The sequence below is a fragment of the Melitaea cinxia genome, chromosome 6 (genome assembly GCF_905220565.1).
Source record: "Melitaea cinxia chromosome 6, ilMelCinx1.1, whole genome shotgun sequence".
Classification (NCBI taxonomy): Eukaryota; Metazoa; Arthropoda; class Insecta; order Lepidoptera; family Nymphalidae; genus Melitaea; species Melitaea cinxia.
Window position 1 is genome coordinate 12,844,479 of NC_059399.1, and position 18,458 is coordinate 12,862,936.

General features: G+C 35.3%; 1 protein-coding gene across 1 annotated transcript; it reads left to right on the forward strand.

Moving 5' to 3' along the window:
* The first annotated feature begins 1,037 nt into the window (after positions 1-1,037).
* LOC123654659 (poly [ADP-ribose] polymerase) lies at positions 1,038-17,808 on the forward strand. The gene is made up of 20 exons (XM_045590550.1): positions 1,038-1,316; positions 2,321-2,462; positions 6,520-6,677; positions 6,774-6,955; positions 7,197-7,410; positions 7,649-7,751; positions 7,840-8,026; positions 8,579-8,810; positions 10,128-10,232; positions 10,337-10,442; positions 10,658-10,820; positions 11,336-11,492; positions 11,846-12,007; positions 12,891-13,027; positions 13,102-13,238; positions 13,335-13,495; positions 13,649-13,769; positions 14,133-14,292; positions 14,758-14,931; positions 17,447-17,808. Exons 1-20 carry the CDS (start codon positions 1,206-1,208, stop codon positions 17,517-17,519), a joined length of 2,985 nt encoding a protein of 994 aa, XP_045446506.1. The 5' UTR covers positions 1,038-1,205; the 3' UTR covers positions 17,520-17,808.
* The last annotated feature ends 650 nt before the right edge of the window (positions 17,809-18,458 follow it).

Below are 18,458 nucleotides of genomic sequence, written 5' to 3' on the forward strand. Positions count from 1 at the left end.
ATATTTAATTTAATGCAATTTTATTATATAACTATGTTTATTAAAAAAAGCTAGCAATATAATATTTTAAATAAATCAAAATCTCAAAAATGTCTGTCTCCTCTTTTGCCTTTGCCGTTTTTATCGATAACCATCTACAAACAAACCGGTAACAACACTATCGCTCGGCGACAGTGACTTCTCGGAAATAGACTCCGATCAGTCGCTCGACCGATCCGCATATTGTATGCGGGCGAGCGGCCTGTGTTGGTAAACAAATCGAGTCAACACGAACGATAATATTTGTAATTTTTAAGTTTAAAAAAGGTTTAAAAGATGTATACAAGTAATAATGTGATTAAAAAATACTTACGTATGAAAGGTAACGCCATGTTTTAGTAAATTTGACGTGGCAAATCTTTTTTTGCAGCAAAAAACAGAACAATTTGGCATTTTTTGAAGGACGTTGATTCAATCGCGCAACTAGATTTAGTCTAGTGATCAGTGCGGCTGCAACTAGTTTTATTGTTTGCATATGGCCATTTGGCCTTATACCTTGACAGAGGGGAGCGCCTGTACATGGCTACTCCCCTCCGTGTTGCTCTTTGACCTACCCCACCCCAGCCTGCAAAATAATGATATTTGTAATAAAAAAATACTAATCGATAGATTTTCAATAGCTCAATTCAACTACGTTGTCCTTTTAAATTGCTCACCTTAAACTATTTAATTAAAAATCAATAAAGTCGTTAAAAAGATTCATTTATCAATATTTTCAAACTCCTATATCTTTTGATGTATACAATATTTCAAATTGCTCAGTGTTAAATAAATGCTCAAGTTGCATTTATAATTGCTCAAGTCCAGTTTGGAACAGCTTCACTTTTCTTAATTTTTAAATAAATATATATAGTTCGAACAAATTTAACGTTAAAAATTGTATACATATTACACCAATGCAAATATTGTCATGTATTTTGTCTCTAAATAATACATCATCAATATAACATTCAATTTTAAATGACATTAAGACAGCTTTTAAATTGAATGGCAGTTTATGAGTTTAAACTAATACTTAATCTGTGGCTACAACGAAATAATAATAAAGAATTCTGTGTCCGGTGCCGGTCCGGTGTTTGTTATTAAAGATTGCCGAAATACATATAAATGTAAATGATATTTTAAAATACGTAGAAACGATATTATTATATACTTAAAAAGAAAAAATGACCGATTTACCGTATCAAGTTGAATATGCCAAATCTGGTAGAGCGGCATGTAAAGCTTGTAAGAATAAAATTGATCAAGGTGTTTTGCGAATAGCGATTATGGTGCAGGTAGTTATTTTTTTATATATTTCTATTTTTTAATGAGTAAAAAATACGGGCACAATGAACTAACATAGACTCTGTCGTTATATCAAAATGTGCAAATACGTATCAGAAATTAAGTTTACTATACATATACTTTTGTTTTAGTTATGTATGGTATGTTATGAGAGTCACCGATTGTAGATGAAACGCTATGTTTAAACTGTATCATATATTTAAACCATTGTATATATAAACCTGATATGATTGTTCAGAATTATGATGATTGTTCAGATAGTTTTTTTTTAGCCACGAGAATAATTTGCTTAAAACTATGCGCTGTTGCCATTTGTATTTATACAAACAAACAATTAAATCTCACTCACTTCAGCCTAATACAGATCACTGTTGGACGTAGGCCTCCACAAGTTCGCGCAAACAATGGCGCGAACTCATGTGTTTAGCCCATAGTCACCACTCTGGGCAGACAACTTGGTTTCTCTTAGTAATAAAAATAATTTGTGCGTTCATTTATTTTTTAATTGTCTGAAATTAACTGTATCACTATATGATATGCTTCCCAAAAACATTCCGCGGCCGGTCAATGTTTGTTTTCTTCTAACTTTAGTGCCATCTTCTTTTTGTGTTGTCTTAGCTAAGTTTATTAGAATCAATGATATAAAATTATAATTTACCAATAAATTAAAGTTAAATAGTCATGTCAAATATTTTCAACTAACTGCAGTTTAAGCGGCTTATCCCACTATTGTACTGTCAAAAACGGACCGTTTCCGGACTTATACACTTTCAGTAGGTACTTGTCATTGGCAAAATCATCGGCGAAAAGCTGATGGAGCCATAGTCTTTAAAAAAGAAGAAGAAGAATTTGTGCGCGACATTTTGTGTAAAAATAGAACAGTATAGTGTATATTTTATTAAAAAGTGTGAAAAGACTCAAAATGTGCTTCGAACTGACATTATACTTACTCAAAAATGTAGTATGAATACTGTAATTTGTTTCTTGTTTTCAGTCAGCTTTTCATGATGGCAAGCAACCAAATTGGCATCACGAGGAATGTTTCTTTAAAAAGAAATGTCCAGATAGTATTGCTGAAATTGCTAATTTTAATAAACTTAAAAATGAAGATCAAAACAGAATTAAGAGCATGTTGGGTATGTGTTAGTGTCTATTTTATTTCTATAAGACTAGGTCGGCAAATACGCTTATACGTCGCGTAACTACAATACCAGAAGCTCCCCAGGAGCTCTGGCCAGCTTCCTAAACACAGGAACACAACACTACCTGCAAGTAGTATTATTTTGCTGTGATCTTATGTAAAGTTGTAAGCTGTGTGGTTACGGCAGTAAAGAATATAGCCACCCCCTCTCTTCCCGTGGGTGTCGTAAGAGGCTACTAAAGAATAACACAGTTCCACTCCCACTTAAAAAGCCAACCGATGGCGGGAAATAAATTTAACCGAGGACGGACAGCAACATCTTCGGTGCGACAAAGCCATCCCTGCGGTCACCAACCCGCCTGCCCAGCGTGGTGGTTATGGGCAAAACACATGAGTTCACGCCGTTTTTTAAGGCGATCTGGTGGAGGCCTATGTCCAACAGTGGACTGCGATAGGCTGATGTGTGTGTGTTGTGTAAAGTTGAGGTACTTTACCTGCTCCAGATTTTTAGTAGGATATCCTGCTGTGCCCTATTATTTCATTTGAAATTGTTTTTATTTCTTTAATCCAGTTCGCTTTCGTGATTTATTGTTGAGGGATTGATAAAATTGATTTCCAGAATTCTTCTACGTTTTCATTACTCTCTATTTTTATGTCCTTGGTGGCACTGCCTCCCAGGCTTCTGTATAGTCTATGTTCTTTTGTCGGCAAAAAAAATATTCTGTACTTTTTTTTTTAATATTTATTCCTTCATATCTTTATTCTTCTTGAAAGTTCTTTGATTCTTTGTTTTATGATTTCAGCTGTATTATTATGATCATTATCACTTTGTGTTTTGTGTTTTTTGTACACTCTTTCCCTAATTTTTCTTATTCTATTTATGTTGACTCCTCTTTCTATATACGTACTAGCTGTGCCCGCGGCTTCGCCCGCGCTTAAATCAGTGTGTTACAAAGTTTTCCCAGGAACATTCCAGTGAAACTTTCATCAAAATCGGCTTAGCCGTTTCGTAAACCTTCCTCTTGAAGCCCTCTCTCCATTGGTGAAACCGCATGAAAATCCGTTCAGTAGATTTTGAGCGAATCGATCACATACACTTTTGGGGACTTTGTTTTTTAATACACTAACCGTCGCCCGCGACTACGTCCGCGTGGTTATGAAAATGCGCATTACTATAAAGATTTTTAACGCAAATTATTTTTTATTTTAGTCACTTGAAATGCTTATCACACTAAGTAACTTTTTAAAAGGCACAATTTAGTATAATTTAATAGTTATTTATATAAAACCTCTATACATCACATTTTTAGTTTTATTTTCAAGCTGCAGTATAAATAACAACCTATCAGGCGAACTTATAGCTGCTGTATATGTTTCATACAAACTATCAACCTCAATCAAATCCCCTTAGCGGTGTAATATCCCAAAATCTGTTCTTAGCTGACGTCTACTAACTATAGGTAATCTACCTCCCTGCCAAATTTTATCTTTGTCCATGCTGGATAGATGGACCACCCAGCGGTTTTTGAGTTCTCGTGATGAGTGTGTCAGTGATCTTCCTCTTTTATATATATAGATTACGATGCATTATTTGGACACCTCTTCACTATCTATAGAGCATACATTTTAAATTTCAAGTCTCTTACTTCAAAAAAATGGACTTTCATACAAAATTTCAACCCCCATTTTACCCCTTAGGGGTCGAGTTTCGTAAAATACGCCTTATAAGGAACCTACCTGCCAAATTTCAAGTTATTGGCTGTTATAGTTTCGGAGATTACGTGATGAGTGAGTCAACCTACCATCCCCCTTTAAACCCCAAAAGGGAGTTGATTTCTAAATATACATTATTTGAACACCTTCTCATCATTTATAGAGCATACATTTTAAATATCAAGCATCTTACTTCAAGAACATAGAACTTTCATACAAACTTCCAACCCCCGTTTTATCCCCTTAGGGGTCGAGTTTCGTGAAATCCGTTCTTAGCGGATGTCTATGCTCTATAAGAAACCTACCTGCCAAATTTCAAGTTTCTAGGTGTTATAGTTTCGGAGATTTCGTGATGAGTGAGTCAACCTACCATCCCCCGATTCAACCCCAAAAGGGAGTTGATTTCTAAAGATATATTATTTGGACACCTTCTCATCATCTATAGAGCATATATTTTAAATTTCAGGTCTCTTACTTCAAAAACATAGGACTTTCATACAAACTTCCAACCCCCGTTTTACCCCCTTAGGGGTCGAGTTTCGTAAAATCCGTTCTTAGCGGATGTCTACGTCCTATAAGGAGCCTACTTGCCAAATTTCAAGTTTGTAGGTGTTATAGTTTCGGAGATTTCGTGATGAGTGAGTGACCTTTCGCTTTTATATATATTATAGATTATAGATTATAGATATTAGTTGTCCTATTTTTTAGATCGAATTCAGCCTGTAATATCCCACTGTTAGGCATAGGCCTCTTTATCCGCGTAGAAGAAGGATTGGAGCTTAATCCACCACGCTGCTCCTCTGCAGGTTGGCGAATAATTACCCTACTATGAGTAAGGTTTCTCTCAAAGATAAGATTAGAAATGAGACTATTCACGAGAGAATGAAAGTAACCGACATAGCCCACAGAATTGGGAAGTTTGAGGTGATAGAGGGCTGGTCATCTGTGTCGCAGGACCGATGACCGTTGGAGCAGACGTGTCCTGGAGTGGAGACCGCGTCTTGGCAAACGCAGTGTGGAACGTCCTCCGGCCCGCTGGACTGACTTTCTACATAAGATTGCTGGTGTAGGTTGGATGAGGATTATAGATTACTATCCCGAGCGGAAAGCGAATCTGCAAACCGTCACTGTTTTTAGGCCACTATTCGCACCACTACACCAGAGTGGTTGTGCTTTTCTTAGTTGTTCTATTCTAATTTTTAATTGGTTTTTCCAAAGTGGCTACCATTTCCTTTTATGGTAATTGTAAGTTGAAGTTTATTTAATTTCTATAATTAATGTTTTAACAGTCGCATACAAAATTTTGTTTATTTCGCGCAGACTGATTAGTTAGACCCGATCCACATTATAGTGCTGATCTCAGTTATTTCTTGGTCAGATCTCGATCCGGTAAAATGTTGTTAAACAAGAAACAATGAGTGTATTGATACCATCCCTGACAGTCAAGTTCCGATCAAATCACGCTCGATAACGATCCTTCTATTGTTACTTGTTTACTGGAACGAGATTGGACTGATAACGAACTGAGATCAGCACTGTAACATGGATTGAGCCTTACTAGTACTAGATTGCGTAGGTATTTTGTGGTATTTAATAAAGTGTTTGTTTATTTTAGGTAAGAGTAGCCTTTCATTAATGGGGATGTCTTTTGTTTCTTTTAATGATTGTAAGAATTGTAAAACTATTGGTGCCTAAGCTTCATCTACTTCTATATTTCGTGTCAGCTGGTCTATTTCTTCTGCTATTTCTGTACATGTAGCTTATTCAAGCTCTTCCGTTGATTACTTGCGTCTTCTGTCAACATTTTACTGCTTTATTTGTGGTCGCTGCAAATGAGCCGACAGAATTTGTGGACGAAGTCCAACTCTGCAAAGCATCTCCCGTCCCCTTCCCACGCCGTTGGTCGGCTGTAGTGTCTACTGGACCCCGACTCTCGCCTGCCTACTCAGCAGAGAGACGCTGATGGTTTGCATGCTATCACGCCCAGCTCAAAACGTACCCCGCCGTTCACCCCCCCCGAAGTGGTCCTATACTTTCATCATTAAAAAAATTCTCTCTTTTAATGGGTTTACCTCAACATTGTAGGATGTATAAATTTTCTTAATATACGTTGCCCGCCACCCACGAGGTCTGTTGGTCGACTCGGGCGTAAGGTTGCGGTTAGGGACGCTTTTTTTAAATATTGTAATTGTACAAAATAAAATAAGCGGATTAATGATTTTTAAATAAAGTACTCTTAAGTTATCTTAATTGCAAATTTAGAATCTGCAACTAAAAATTTATTTCTCAAATATTTAAATATACGTGTATATGTATATTAAAAGCTATTTATTTTTTAGGCAATTCATCAGGAATTGTAATGCCCACTGAAAAAGGTAAAAAGGGCAAAGCGTCGAAAAGAGATAACAGTGAAAAGGCAGCACTATCAAATTATTCTATAGAATATTCTAAGTCTAGCAGAGCTACATGCAAGCATTGTGATATTAAAATTTGTAAGGTACTGACTACTTTTTGCTTAATAACTTTTATTCAGTTTTAAGAATGACTAATATGATATGAGCAACGTGGATTTTATATCATAATTTAATTATAGGATGAAATAAGGGTGTCAAAAATGGCATATGATCCAAAGTACGGTGATCATCCCACGTGGCATCATCTTAATTGTTTTGCTGAGAAAAAAAATGAATTCTTATTCTTCGCTGGTGGTGAGGATCTTCCAGGCTTTAAAAATCTCAAAAAGGAAGATCAGAAAATAGTTAAGGATACTATCAAGTAAGTACACTGAAAAAACTTTTATAATAACTTATTTTATGTTGTACTTTTAATATTATTATTAAAAAGTTTAAATTTGGTTAAGAATATAAACATAGTTCAGTAATTCTAATATTTTTAACCTATTTCAAAAAAGGAGGAAGTTACTCAATTCGACCGTATATATTTTTTTATGTATGTTCGGGGATAACTTCGTCGCCTATGAACACAATTATTATTTAAAAATAATATTGTGATTTAGGCCTTGTAAAGCAGATGAGGTGCCAGTGAAAAAGATGAAACTGGAACCAAAAGATGAAGGGGATATAAAGAAAGAAAAAGATTTACAGAAAAAAATCGAAAAACAAAATAAAACATTCCATAAATACCGCAGTGCACTCAGTGAACTCTCCAAGAATGATCTCCATGAGTTACTTGAAAGTAATTCACAAGAGGTCCTCAGAGGTCGAGATGAGGTTAGTTGTTCTATTGTATCTATTCTAATTAGTATTACCTCAATACTATGTACATAATATACTTTTTTCTCAAACTAATACAGGGTGTATCTATATTATAAATAAAAACAAATATGTACTATAAGGTAAACATCATAAGTATTAACTTTAAGTAATAAATATCTTTTTTTTTTACATTCTCAATGCAGTAATTTAAAGATTATTTCTATGGTAATTGACTAACTTGTATAATTTTCAGTGTTTGGATCATTTGGCCGATATGATGACATTTGGTATTCCTGAACCGTGTCCTGATTGTAAAGGGCAACTTGTGCTGGACACATTTTATTATAAGTGTACAGGTAATTTAAAAAATTAGGAAAGATATATATATGTATCTGTATTATTTTACTGTTTATTTACTGCATTTTTGTATTGTATTTATTTTAGGTAATATAAGTGAGTGGTCAAAATGTAGATATACAACTAAAACACCCAAGAGGAGAGCAATGAAAGTACCTAAAGCATTTCAAGATTGTTCAGCGTTCAATAAATTTAAGTCAAAGTGTAGTGACCGAGTGTTTGAAAGTGAACCGCCTCCTAGCATTGCTGTTGTGAAAAAGGAAGACCCAGAAAGGTAGGATTTATTTATATAATTTTATTTAATATTATGCCATATTTTTTATGTAGTAGGAGCTGCGTCTTGTAGATTATTTTCGTTGGTTCTTGGAATAAAAAATAACCCATATAGTCAACTGGATCTCAACTACGTGCCATTTTGACTAGCCCGTTGGCTCAGTTCGTAGTGACCCTGCTTTCTGCTCCGAGGGTTGTGGGTTCGATTCCCACCCCGAGTCTGGGTGTAATATAAATATTTGTTTGTGTATTTATATATGTATTATTTATAACTAAGTTTATCGAAAAAAAATATATGTAGCTATACCAATCGGCTGTTACCTATAACACAAGCATTAAGTTGCCTACTTTAGGCACAGATAGGATTATGGATATTTATTATTATTTTTCATTGAAATGTCTCAGTAGTTTTTGCATAAAATATCCATCCAAGCTAAAAATTTTGATTTTTTGTAAAAGCTTCTTGAATAGATATGATTAGAATATTATTAGAAGTGAACATAAAATATATCATAAACAGTATTATTTACATTGATAATATTTATAATTTTAGTTCCCAAAGCAGCAAACCTATTCCGCCTTTGAAGAATCTTCAATTTTTTATTTATGGTAAATTTAAAACTCCTAAAGAAGATATAAAGAAACGTATATTGAAATTAGGAGGTTTAGTTGTGAGCAAGTTGACAGACACACTTGCTGCTGTTATTTCCACTAAGGCTGAACTCGAAAAGATGCACCAAGATGGTCGGAGTAAGATGGCTGAGATACAAGAAAAAGATATTGAGGTAAGAAAGCTGTAATACTATCTATTGATGTAATAATCTATACAAATATTATAAAGCTGAAGGGTTTGTTTGTTTGTTTGTTGGAACGCGCTAATCTTAGAAACTACTGGTCCAATTTGAAAAGTTCTTTTAGTGTTAGATAGCCCATTTATCGAGGAAGGTTATAGGCTATATATCATCACGCTAAGACCAAAAGGAGCGGAGCACCAATGAAGAATGTTTCAAAATCGGGGGTTCTTTTTACCTTTTGAGAGCTTCCGCAGCGTGCGCTGTGAAAACAGTTAAAGTTTCGCAAAAATCATGTATGACAGAATTGATCCTCTTTAAAAGTTCTAAAAAAAGTCCGCGACAGCATATATCTATCTTTTAAGGTTGGCTCACTATAACCTTTTTTATGCTAACCAAGTTTGTTCTAAAATAATGCATTATTTGCGAAGATGTTTTTATAAACATGATATTAATCCTTATCTAAATAAATACGTTATTCATCACAAGTATTTAAATTTAAAACAAAATAGCCTTTTACCTAATTCGATTTCAATGAGTATCTCGGGAGATATCGCAGTTTTAAAATAACATCGCTGCAAAATAATGATCAAGTATTGCGCGCGCCTCTGTTCCACGTGGACGAAGTCGCGCGCAGAAGCTAGTAGTTGTATATTTATAAGTCTCAAAAATTTCTTCACAACAAACAATCCATCATCAAACAACAGATGATTCATTCAATTCTCTATTGGGTATACAGTAAAGAGCGTCACATACGGTGAAGATACTATAATATTTTATCTTAAGATACCGGGATATAAAATATTATAGTATCTTAAGGTATCACACACGGTTAAGCTACGATAATATATCTGCTTGAATCATTCTCTTGTCACTAGGGAAGGAGGCCACACTTACTTTTTTTCACTGCATATATATACATGGTGATCTAAAATGAATAATACGGCCGTACTGTTAGATTTATTAGATAGCTCATCGGATGATAATTCTGACTTCAAATATGACTTAAACATTTCTGTCGCACATTCTAAGTGCCGAAAGATTTGGGGAGAAAATCATATTAAGTATAGGAAAGACCGTGGTGAATACAATCTCTACAAAGAACTTTCATCAAAAATGATTCAAATATATTTTAAGAAATCAAAGAAGATTTTTATTACTATTCATAATTTGATTAAAGACGATATCACTACTAGTGAATCTGTAAATATAATAGATTCAAAACCCATGAGTGTGTTTCATATACATATAAATACATTTTAAAATATTCTTATGGTGTTAAAGTTTTTAATATTCATTCTACATTTTCAGGTTGTAGAAGAATCATTTTTGGATTTAATAGATCCAGCTACTGGTAGTGTTACCAAAACACTAGAACTTATAAAAGAAAACAATATTTCGGATTGGGGCTCTGACGTGAGTAATATTAGTGTTTTATTTATAATTTACAATACAATTGCAAATTAGATCAATTTAGTGTATTGTTTTATTTTTATATTGTTTTTCTAACATCTCAAAAGCCAACGAAACGAGTTCCGCAAGACGTCATCGATGGAAAGTCTATACAAAAGTCTGGGAGCATGTATGCAAAATCTAAATCTACTGTTACAAAACTCAAAATCAAAGGTGATTTTTTATATATATATATCTCGGTTTTATCTTTATCCACAGTATAAAAATCTTGAAATTTGATAAGCAAACAAAAAAAAAATATTATAAATTAGAGTCTGATTAATTTTAGTTTTATTTATTGTATTATCGTTTCGAGCTCATTCGATTATATATGCTACAGCTATGTAATTGTTAGATGATTGAATGTATGCGAATGCGAACGCTCGCAGGCGGCTCGGCCGTGGACCCGGACTCTGGCCTGCAGGACGAGGCGCACGTGGTGGCGTGCGGCGACGGCGGCAAGTACTCCGTGGTGCTGGCCAAGACCGACGTCGTCGCCGGCAAGAACTCTTACTACAAGCTGCAGGTGCTCAAGGCGGACAGCAAGGACAAGTGAGTTGGCACACGCAGCCGAGCACCATACGCATCTCACGCTACGTACACCCGAGCACACATCACCAAGCCATAGACAATCAAACACCACACACGGCCGAGCACTACGTGCGACCAAGCACCACACGCTACCAAGACCTCGTATTGAGTCCAGTTGAATGTCAGACTTACTACATTAAATGTAATTGACTAAAAAATACAAAGGGTTATACCATACGCGACAGAACACTATGCACAACCGAGCACCGTGCGCAACGCACCACTACACACTACCGAACATCGAACGCGACAAAGACGCCAAGTGGGGTCGATTCGAATTTCTAACTTATTACATCAAGTTAACTACGAGTACTCTTACTTATGTAGAAAACGAACAAGTGACACATGATTTTTTTCGACATTCAATTATAGTAATAATTTATCTATTTAATTCCACAAGTTTGTCTATGCATGTACTAATCTTAAATTTTTTTATTTAAAAATTGCACATTTTTGACAAAAATTTAAATACTCAGGTTTTGGCTATTCCGATCGTGGGGTAGAATCGGTACCCCTATTGGAGGTACTAAGGTAGAAGATTGTAAGACACTCCACGAAGCAGTCGAAAAGTTTGAAGATCTTTACATGGAAAGAACTCAGAATCCGTGGCAGGAGCGTCAAAATTTTATCAAGGTGAAGAAGAAAATAATGATCATTTACCATACACGACTGAACCGTTAGCGCGGTTGGCATTAATAGGGTCAATTCCCTTCTACGGTTATTTTTTTTACATACTGGACCGTTTTTTACTTTTATTCATCTCGTACTTTTATTTTGCATACATTTGCATCTGTTCATCATACATTATCTTTCACACGAAGGTTGGGCTCCCATCTACATGACACTGCAATTATTTGTTACTTTATTTAATATCTGGGTTCAAGGAAAAACGTTTATGGATAATCTTTATTTACAATCTTAAACTTATGGCTAATCTAAGCCCCCTCTACTGACTCTGGACTTAATTTTATTTCTGTAATACCCAGATGCCCGAGTCGTACTACCCCATCGACACGGACTACAGCGAGGACGCGCCGGCCGCCGCGCTGCAGCTGGACGACAAGTGCGCGCTGCCCGCGTCCGTGCAGAGCCTCGTGCAGCGTATCTTCGACATCGACTCCATGAAGAAGACCCTGCTGGAGTTCGAGGTAACGCACGCACACGCACTCACACATACACACACACACGCACACACACACGCGCACACACGCACACACACACGCGCACACACGCACACACACACACACACACGCGCACACACACACACACACACGCACACACACACACACACACACACACGCGCACACACACGCGCACACACACACACGCGCACACGCACGCACGGGCGTGCTGCAGCTGGAAAACAGTGCTAGACTTCATGAAGAAGACACTTCTGGAGTTCAAGACGATTAGGAAGATTTAAGTCCCTCATAAACACTTAACGAATCGGTTACTTTTTAGATCCTTAATAAATTTCGGCAACAACATTTTCCTTTAATTATAGGAGATCCTTCAACCATTTCTGTGACTGTCTATTTCTAAAGGTTTAAGTGACTAAAGTCATGTTAACTCGCATAGACGACCAAGGTACATCGTAATGTTATTAATATACTTGCCCCTCGCAAGTTTTTACTGTCAATAAATAAACATAATTTTTGTCAATATTTTAGTTTATTGATTGAACAACAATCATATACTTATTTCTAATACTGATAAACTGCATTTGTGAACAAAGCAAGATAATACTGTCAATTTTGATGAACTATTTACCAAATAACACGAAATTCTCTTTTGTCAGTGTAGTCTTCCTAAAAGATGTTGTCTTTTTTTAATAAAACATTCAATTGAAATTCTATGATGATGTAATTTTACTTGTTAAGTAAAAATATTTTTCCTATATATATATTTTAATTTTTCATCAAGTTAAGTACATTATAAGAGATTTTAAATTTTAAAATTATTATAGTCTTCAAAAAAGTATGTTTGATTGATAACAGAAAAATATTAATAAATATGTATTATATGTTTTAGCTTGATACTGAGAAAATGCCACTTGGAAAATTGTCGAAGAAACAAATAAAATCCGGATACAGTGTCCTGTCAGAGTTACTTAAGTACATTGAGAAAGGCAATACGAGTGAAAACAAAATTATTGACGCTACAAATAGGTTAGTTATTTATTATTTAGCGTTATTGTAAATAAAGATATGCTAAAAATCAATGTCACTTGCACAATTTTTAGATTTTACACGTTAGTGCCGCATAGTTTTGGAACCGATAATCCACCACTATTGAACAATGTTGAGATTATCAAAACTAAAGCCGAAATGTTAGATAACCTGCTGGAAATTGAAATCGCCTACAGTTTACTTAAGACAGGTAATTTTGAACAAAAGCTTGTACCTGAAACATTTATTCAAAAATAATCTTGGTGATTAGGTATATAGAAATATACATTTTACTTTTTCCTTTTAGAAAATGAGGATAACGTAAGTCCGATCGAAGCTCATTACCGTAAACTGAAAGCTGAAATCACTCCACTGGATAAGAAGTCCGACGAATTTGAAATGATACTGGAGTACGTGAAGAATACGCACGCTGCTACACATTCCAGTTATTCCCTAGAAGTACAAGAGGTAAAGTAACTTTACTTTGTGTTTCACTAATACTGAATTATCAATTGATAATTTTAAATACTTATAAATGTAGCATGCCTCTAATATGAAACTGTAAATTTTTAAACTTAGAAATATAAACATTGGTATTTTCGTTATTATTTTATTATGTAGGTATTCAAAGTTGTTCGTGAAGGAGAAGAGAAACGATTCAAGCCATTTAAGAAACTGCACAACAGAAGATTACTGTGGCACGGGTCGCGAACCACTAATTTTGCAGGAATTTTGTCTCAAGGTTAATATAAATATTTTACACTTACATTTGTTCAAATTATTACTTCTGTAATCTGTAATTAGAAGTATTTACACATTGTTGACATATTGATATTCTGGTTGCTGTTTTATGTAATACTAACTTTTACCCGCGGTTTCGCTCGCACTGAATTTTTTTTTTCAATAAAAAATATCCTATGTTACTTCTAATACCTCCAAAAATATGTGTACAAAGTTTCGTGATGATCGGTTGATTAGTTTTCGCGTGAAAGTGAAACAAACAAACTTACATTCACATTTATAATATTAGGAGGGATGATAAATTTGATGGATGCTATGTAGAATAAAGTGTATAAGAAGAATAACATAACATTGTTTATTTTAGGTCTACGTATCGCACCGCCGGAGGCCCCGGTGACGGGGTACATGTTCGGAAAAGGCATTTACTTCGCAGACATGGTCTCAAAGTCTGCCAATTATTGTTGTACGGATAAAAGAAATAACATTGGTCTCTTATTGTTGAGCGATGTGGCTCTTGGAAACATGTAAGTCCTCCTTTAGTAAGTTTTGTGTTAAAGGTCTAATTAATCGTGATTCGATTGAAGCATTGTGTCAAAATAAAATAAATACATACTAGAATCATTGCTAACATATCCGTAACTCTTTCAATAACAGGACAAAGTGAACGGTATTGTTCACGTTGATGTGTTCAAACAAATATTTGTATTAATACAAATATCCATCCTGAGTGGTAATTGAACCCACAGACCGCCTTTGTCTAGGCACCTGCACGCACTACTGCACCGAAGCGTTCGTCACAAAGACACGCAAAGTCAATGAATTTCATTCGTGCACGGTGAATGGCAGTTATATTTTACAATAACACTAATAGATGGCGCTACTAGTATATTATTTTGATACAAATCTCAACACCGGGACGTGTCATTTGCCCTTGCGAAATATGAACAGTTCCTACTAGTGTAGATAAATGCGTCTGTCTCGTGGCGCAGGAAGGAGTGCCGCGGCGCGGAGTTCGTGACGCAGCTGCCGGCGGGCACGCACTCGGTGTGGGGCGTGGGCCGCACGCAGCCGGACGCGGCGCGCGCGCGCGCGCTGGGCGACGTGCTGGTGCCGCTCGGGCCGCCGCGCGCGCACGACGTGCCCACCTCGCTGCTCTACAACGAGTATCCTTTTCATCATTACAGCCTATACAGTCCACTGCTGGACATAGGCCTCCACAAGCTTACGCCAAAAATAACGTGAACTCATGTGTTTTGCCCGTAGTCACCACGCTGGGCAGGCGGGTTGGTGACCGCAGTACTGGCTTTGTCGCACCGAAGACGCTGCTGCCCGTCTTTGGCCTGTGTATTTCAAAGCCAGCAATTGGATGGTTATCCCGCCATCGGTCGGTTTCTTAAGTTCCAAGGTGGTTGTGGAACCTTGTTATCCCTTAGTCGCCTCTTACGACACCCACGGGAAGAGAGGGGGTGGCTAAATTCTTTAGTGCCGTAGCCACACAGCACAGAGTATCCTTTTACCTGAACAATAACCACACGGCTGAAGTAAAACTTACGAAACCTAACTCTATAATACGAACGATCGCTCTGTCGTACTTATATCATTGAGGTACCTCAACCAGAAGGCCATAGCTAAATAATATTGCTTTTGAGCTGTGTTTCTGTGAGTGACGTGACCAGAGCTTCGGGGGGATTGTTTTTTGGGAAGGTTTTTACTGGTTTTGACTCAATTTTATTTCTTTTATATTTACAGTTGTAAAGCATATTGTTAGACCTATTTTATTAAACCTATATAAATATTTATAATACCATACATTCAGTTACAACGAATCCAAAACTTTGAACTTGATTTTCTCAGATTTTGATATTTATACTTGACTGTCTTATTTACCTAAGCAAGGCAGGGCTACTCTAGGAAAATCCCTGGTTCGATTTGGTTCAGTTTGACTATTTTTTCCTTTTTTTGTAATTGTAAGCTAAAGGGCCGATTGGTTTTTATTTCTTTTATTAATTATGCTAAATCTGTTTTCACGAGCCTTGGATGACATGGATTAAAACCAGTTTCGAGATAATGATAATAATGAGATGATGATGATAGAAAAAAATTCTATCATAAGAATAAATTAACAAAAAGTGCTCTATTTTAAGACAACGAACTTTTAAATGTCGATTATATCTATATCTATATAGAGGTAGAGTAGGTCTTAATAAAGTGACGTCAGCAATATTACGTCACTATCTTAAATATAATCATGTTCGTGCTACACGTCGTTTGTTTCATAATAAAACTATTTTTGATACAAAAGAATCACTTCAATTTTACAACACTTTTATTTACACTCAATAACAATATTTCAATGAATACAAATTCTTACATTAATACTTAAACAATGGTAATGTTAATAATCCGACGACTAGAATAAGAATGATAAATAGATGTTTCGCGACCATGTGGAAAAACTTCGATGTAAAATGTTAAGTTCCATTGAGGATCCTGATAGATCTATCTGGATCGAAAAATGCCCAGATAAAAATTGTATTTCAACGTATCAAATTTGAATAAACTAACTAAATTTGGAGGTCCCTGTTTTAAACACACAATACTTTACAATATCATCATCATCATCATCATCATCATCATCATCATCATCATTCCAGCCTATTGCAGTCCACTGCTGGACATGGGCCTCCACAAGTTCGCGCCAAAAATGCGTGAACTCGTGTATTTTGCCCATAGTCACCACGCTAGGCAGGCGGGTTGGTGACGGCAGGGTTGGCTTTGTCGCACCGAAGACGCTGCTGCCCATCTTCGGCCTGTGTGTTTCAAAGCCAGCAGTTGGATGGTTATCCCGCCATCGGTCGGCTTCTTAAGTTCCAAGGTGGTAGTGGAACCTTGTTATCCCTTAGTCGCCTCTTATGACACCCTCAGGAAGAGAGGGGGTGGCTATATTCTTTGGTGCCGTAGTCACAGAGCACTAACTTTACAGTAACTTCCCATGAATCATCGTTTTTTAACCGACTCCCAAAAAAGGAGGAGGTTCTCAATTCGACTGTATTTTTTTTTAATGTATGTTACATCAGAACTTTTGACCGTGTGGACCGATTTCGACAATTTTTTTTTAATCGAAAGTTGGTGTGTGTCAATTGGTCCCATTTAAATTTATTTGAGATCTAACAATTACTTTTCGAGTCATATCTAATAATGCGTTTTTACTTGACGCTTTTTTCGTCGATCTACGTTGTATTACTCGTCGATGTAATTGAAGTCGGTTTTTTTCGTTTGCGAGCAAACATAATTATTATTTGGATCTATCTGGAACTTTCAGCAGGCGATCGTCAGATAGACCACCACACCACATCAAACATAAAAGTATCGTTCCTTTTTTCGTAAAATCGAACGATATAAGAACATTTCGTCTTATATTTCATCTATATTCATATATCACGAAAATAGGTACTACTTAGTGTAACAAATAGGTTTAATCACGAATTGTACACTGTAATAATAGCGCGTTGATATAACTAGAAGAAACTCGTAGAAAGGTGTTTTTGACATCAGAAAGTGTCTCGCGCCGACTGTTGTTAAGGTCGATAGACCAACGTAATTATTACTAACGTTTTATATTTTATTTCAATGTAACGTATAGTAAATAACAATAATATTCTTAACACATTACCTCAGATTCATCGTGTACGACGTTGCACAAGTGAACGTCAAGTACTTAATACAAATGAAGTTTAACTATACGTATTAATATTCGGACACATTTCTTATGTTTCTAATTTTTTACTTTGTTGTGAACATTTTACTTCTTTTTTGTCTACTTAAATATCATGTTAGTAGTTTACAAAGCGAAAGCCACAGAAGAACTTTTTTTTGTTTGCATTGTCATCTTGCTTATCATACTTTTTGTTCTTGTAATAATTATCTCGTTATCATAATGATAAAAATTATGTACAATTGCATATTGTTTAATAATTGTCTATTGAATAATTCAATTATGTGATTATAATTGTTAATAACTAAAATTTGATTTTTCATAATGTTATGTATTTTCATTTAATATATCCTTTTCCCCTTAAATAATTTGAGCTATCTTTAACATAACAGCGTTAAATAAAAGCGAAAACGAAAAGAACTTTGTATGGAAGTTTTAATTAGGTATATCAAAAATTTCAGTAGCGATACACTATTAGACAATTTCTATCATTTTGGTTTTTTTTAATGTAACTGATATATCCACAGGCTTATAATGCCCGTGCTTTTGTTATTCTATATATATAAAAATTTTTTTAAATATGTATCGGTACTTCACTGCAACTTTAGAAAACTTAAGAACTAGCCTTAGAATCACTAAAAATCGACGCGAGTCCACTGACAAAGACTATTCTACATATTGTTTTATTTTTTATAGTTATTATTTTTAATTTATTTACTACACTTATTCGCTAACTACAATATATGTACAATTATTTTCTAGCCACAATATATGTACAATTATTTTCTAGCTACAATATAAGTGCACTTACTTGTTACTTACCCTATCTTATTGTTAGTAGGCACTTTTTATGTGTACTTAAAAAAACTTTATCCATTTTTCTGTTTTTTTTTTTATTAATGTATAACTAATCCTATCTTATTAAGTACATATATAAAGCCTTATTATTATAATTACATTATCATATACCTATAC

What these genes read in the sequence shown, in the direction of transcription:
- LOC123654659 (XM_045590550.1), top strand. Translation starts at nt 1,206, where the DNA reads ATGACCGATTTACCGTATCAAGTTGAATATGCCAAATCTGGTAGAGCG. An exon ending in CAGAATTAAGAGCATGTTGG is followed by an intron (nt 2,463 to 6,519) that starts GTATGTGTTAGT and finishes TTTATTTTTTAG; the next exon opens with GCAATTCATCAGGAATTGTA. An exon ending in ATAGTTAAGGATACTATCAA is followed by an intron (nt 6,956 to 7,196) that starts GTAAGTACACTG and finishes ATTGTGATTTAG; the next exon opens with GCCTTGTAAAGCAGATGAGG.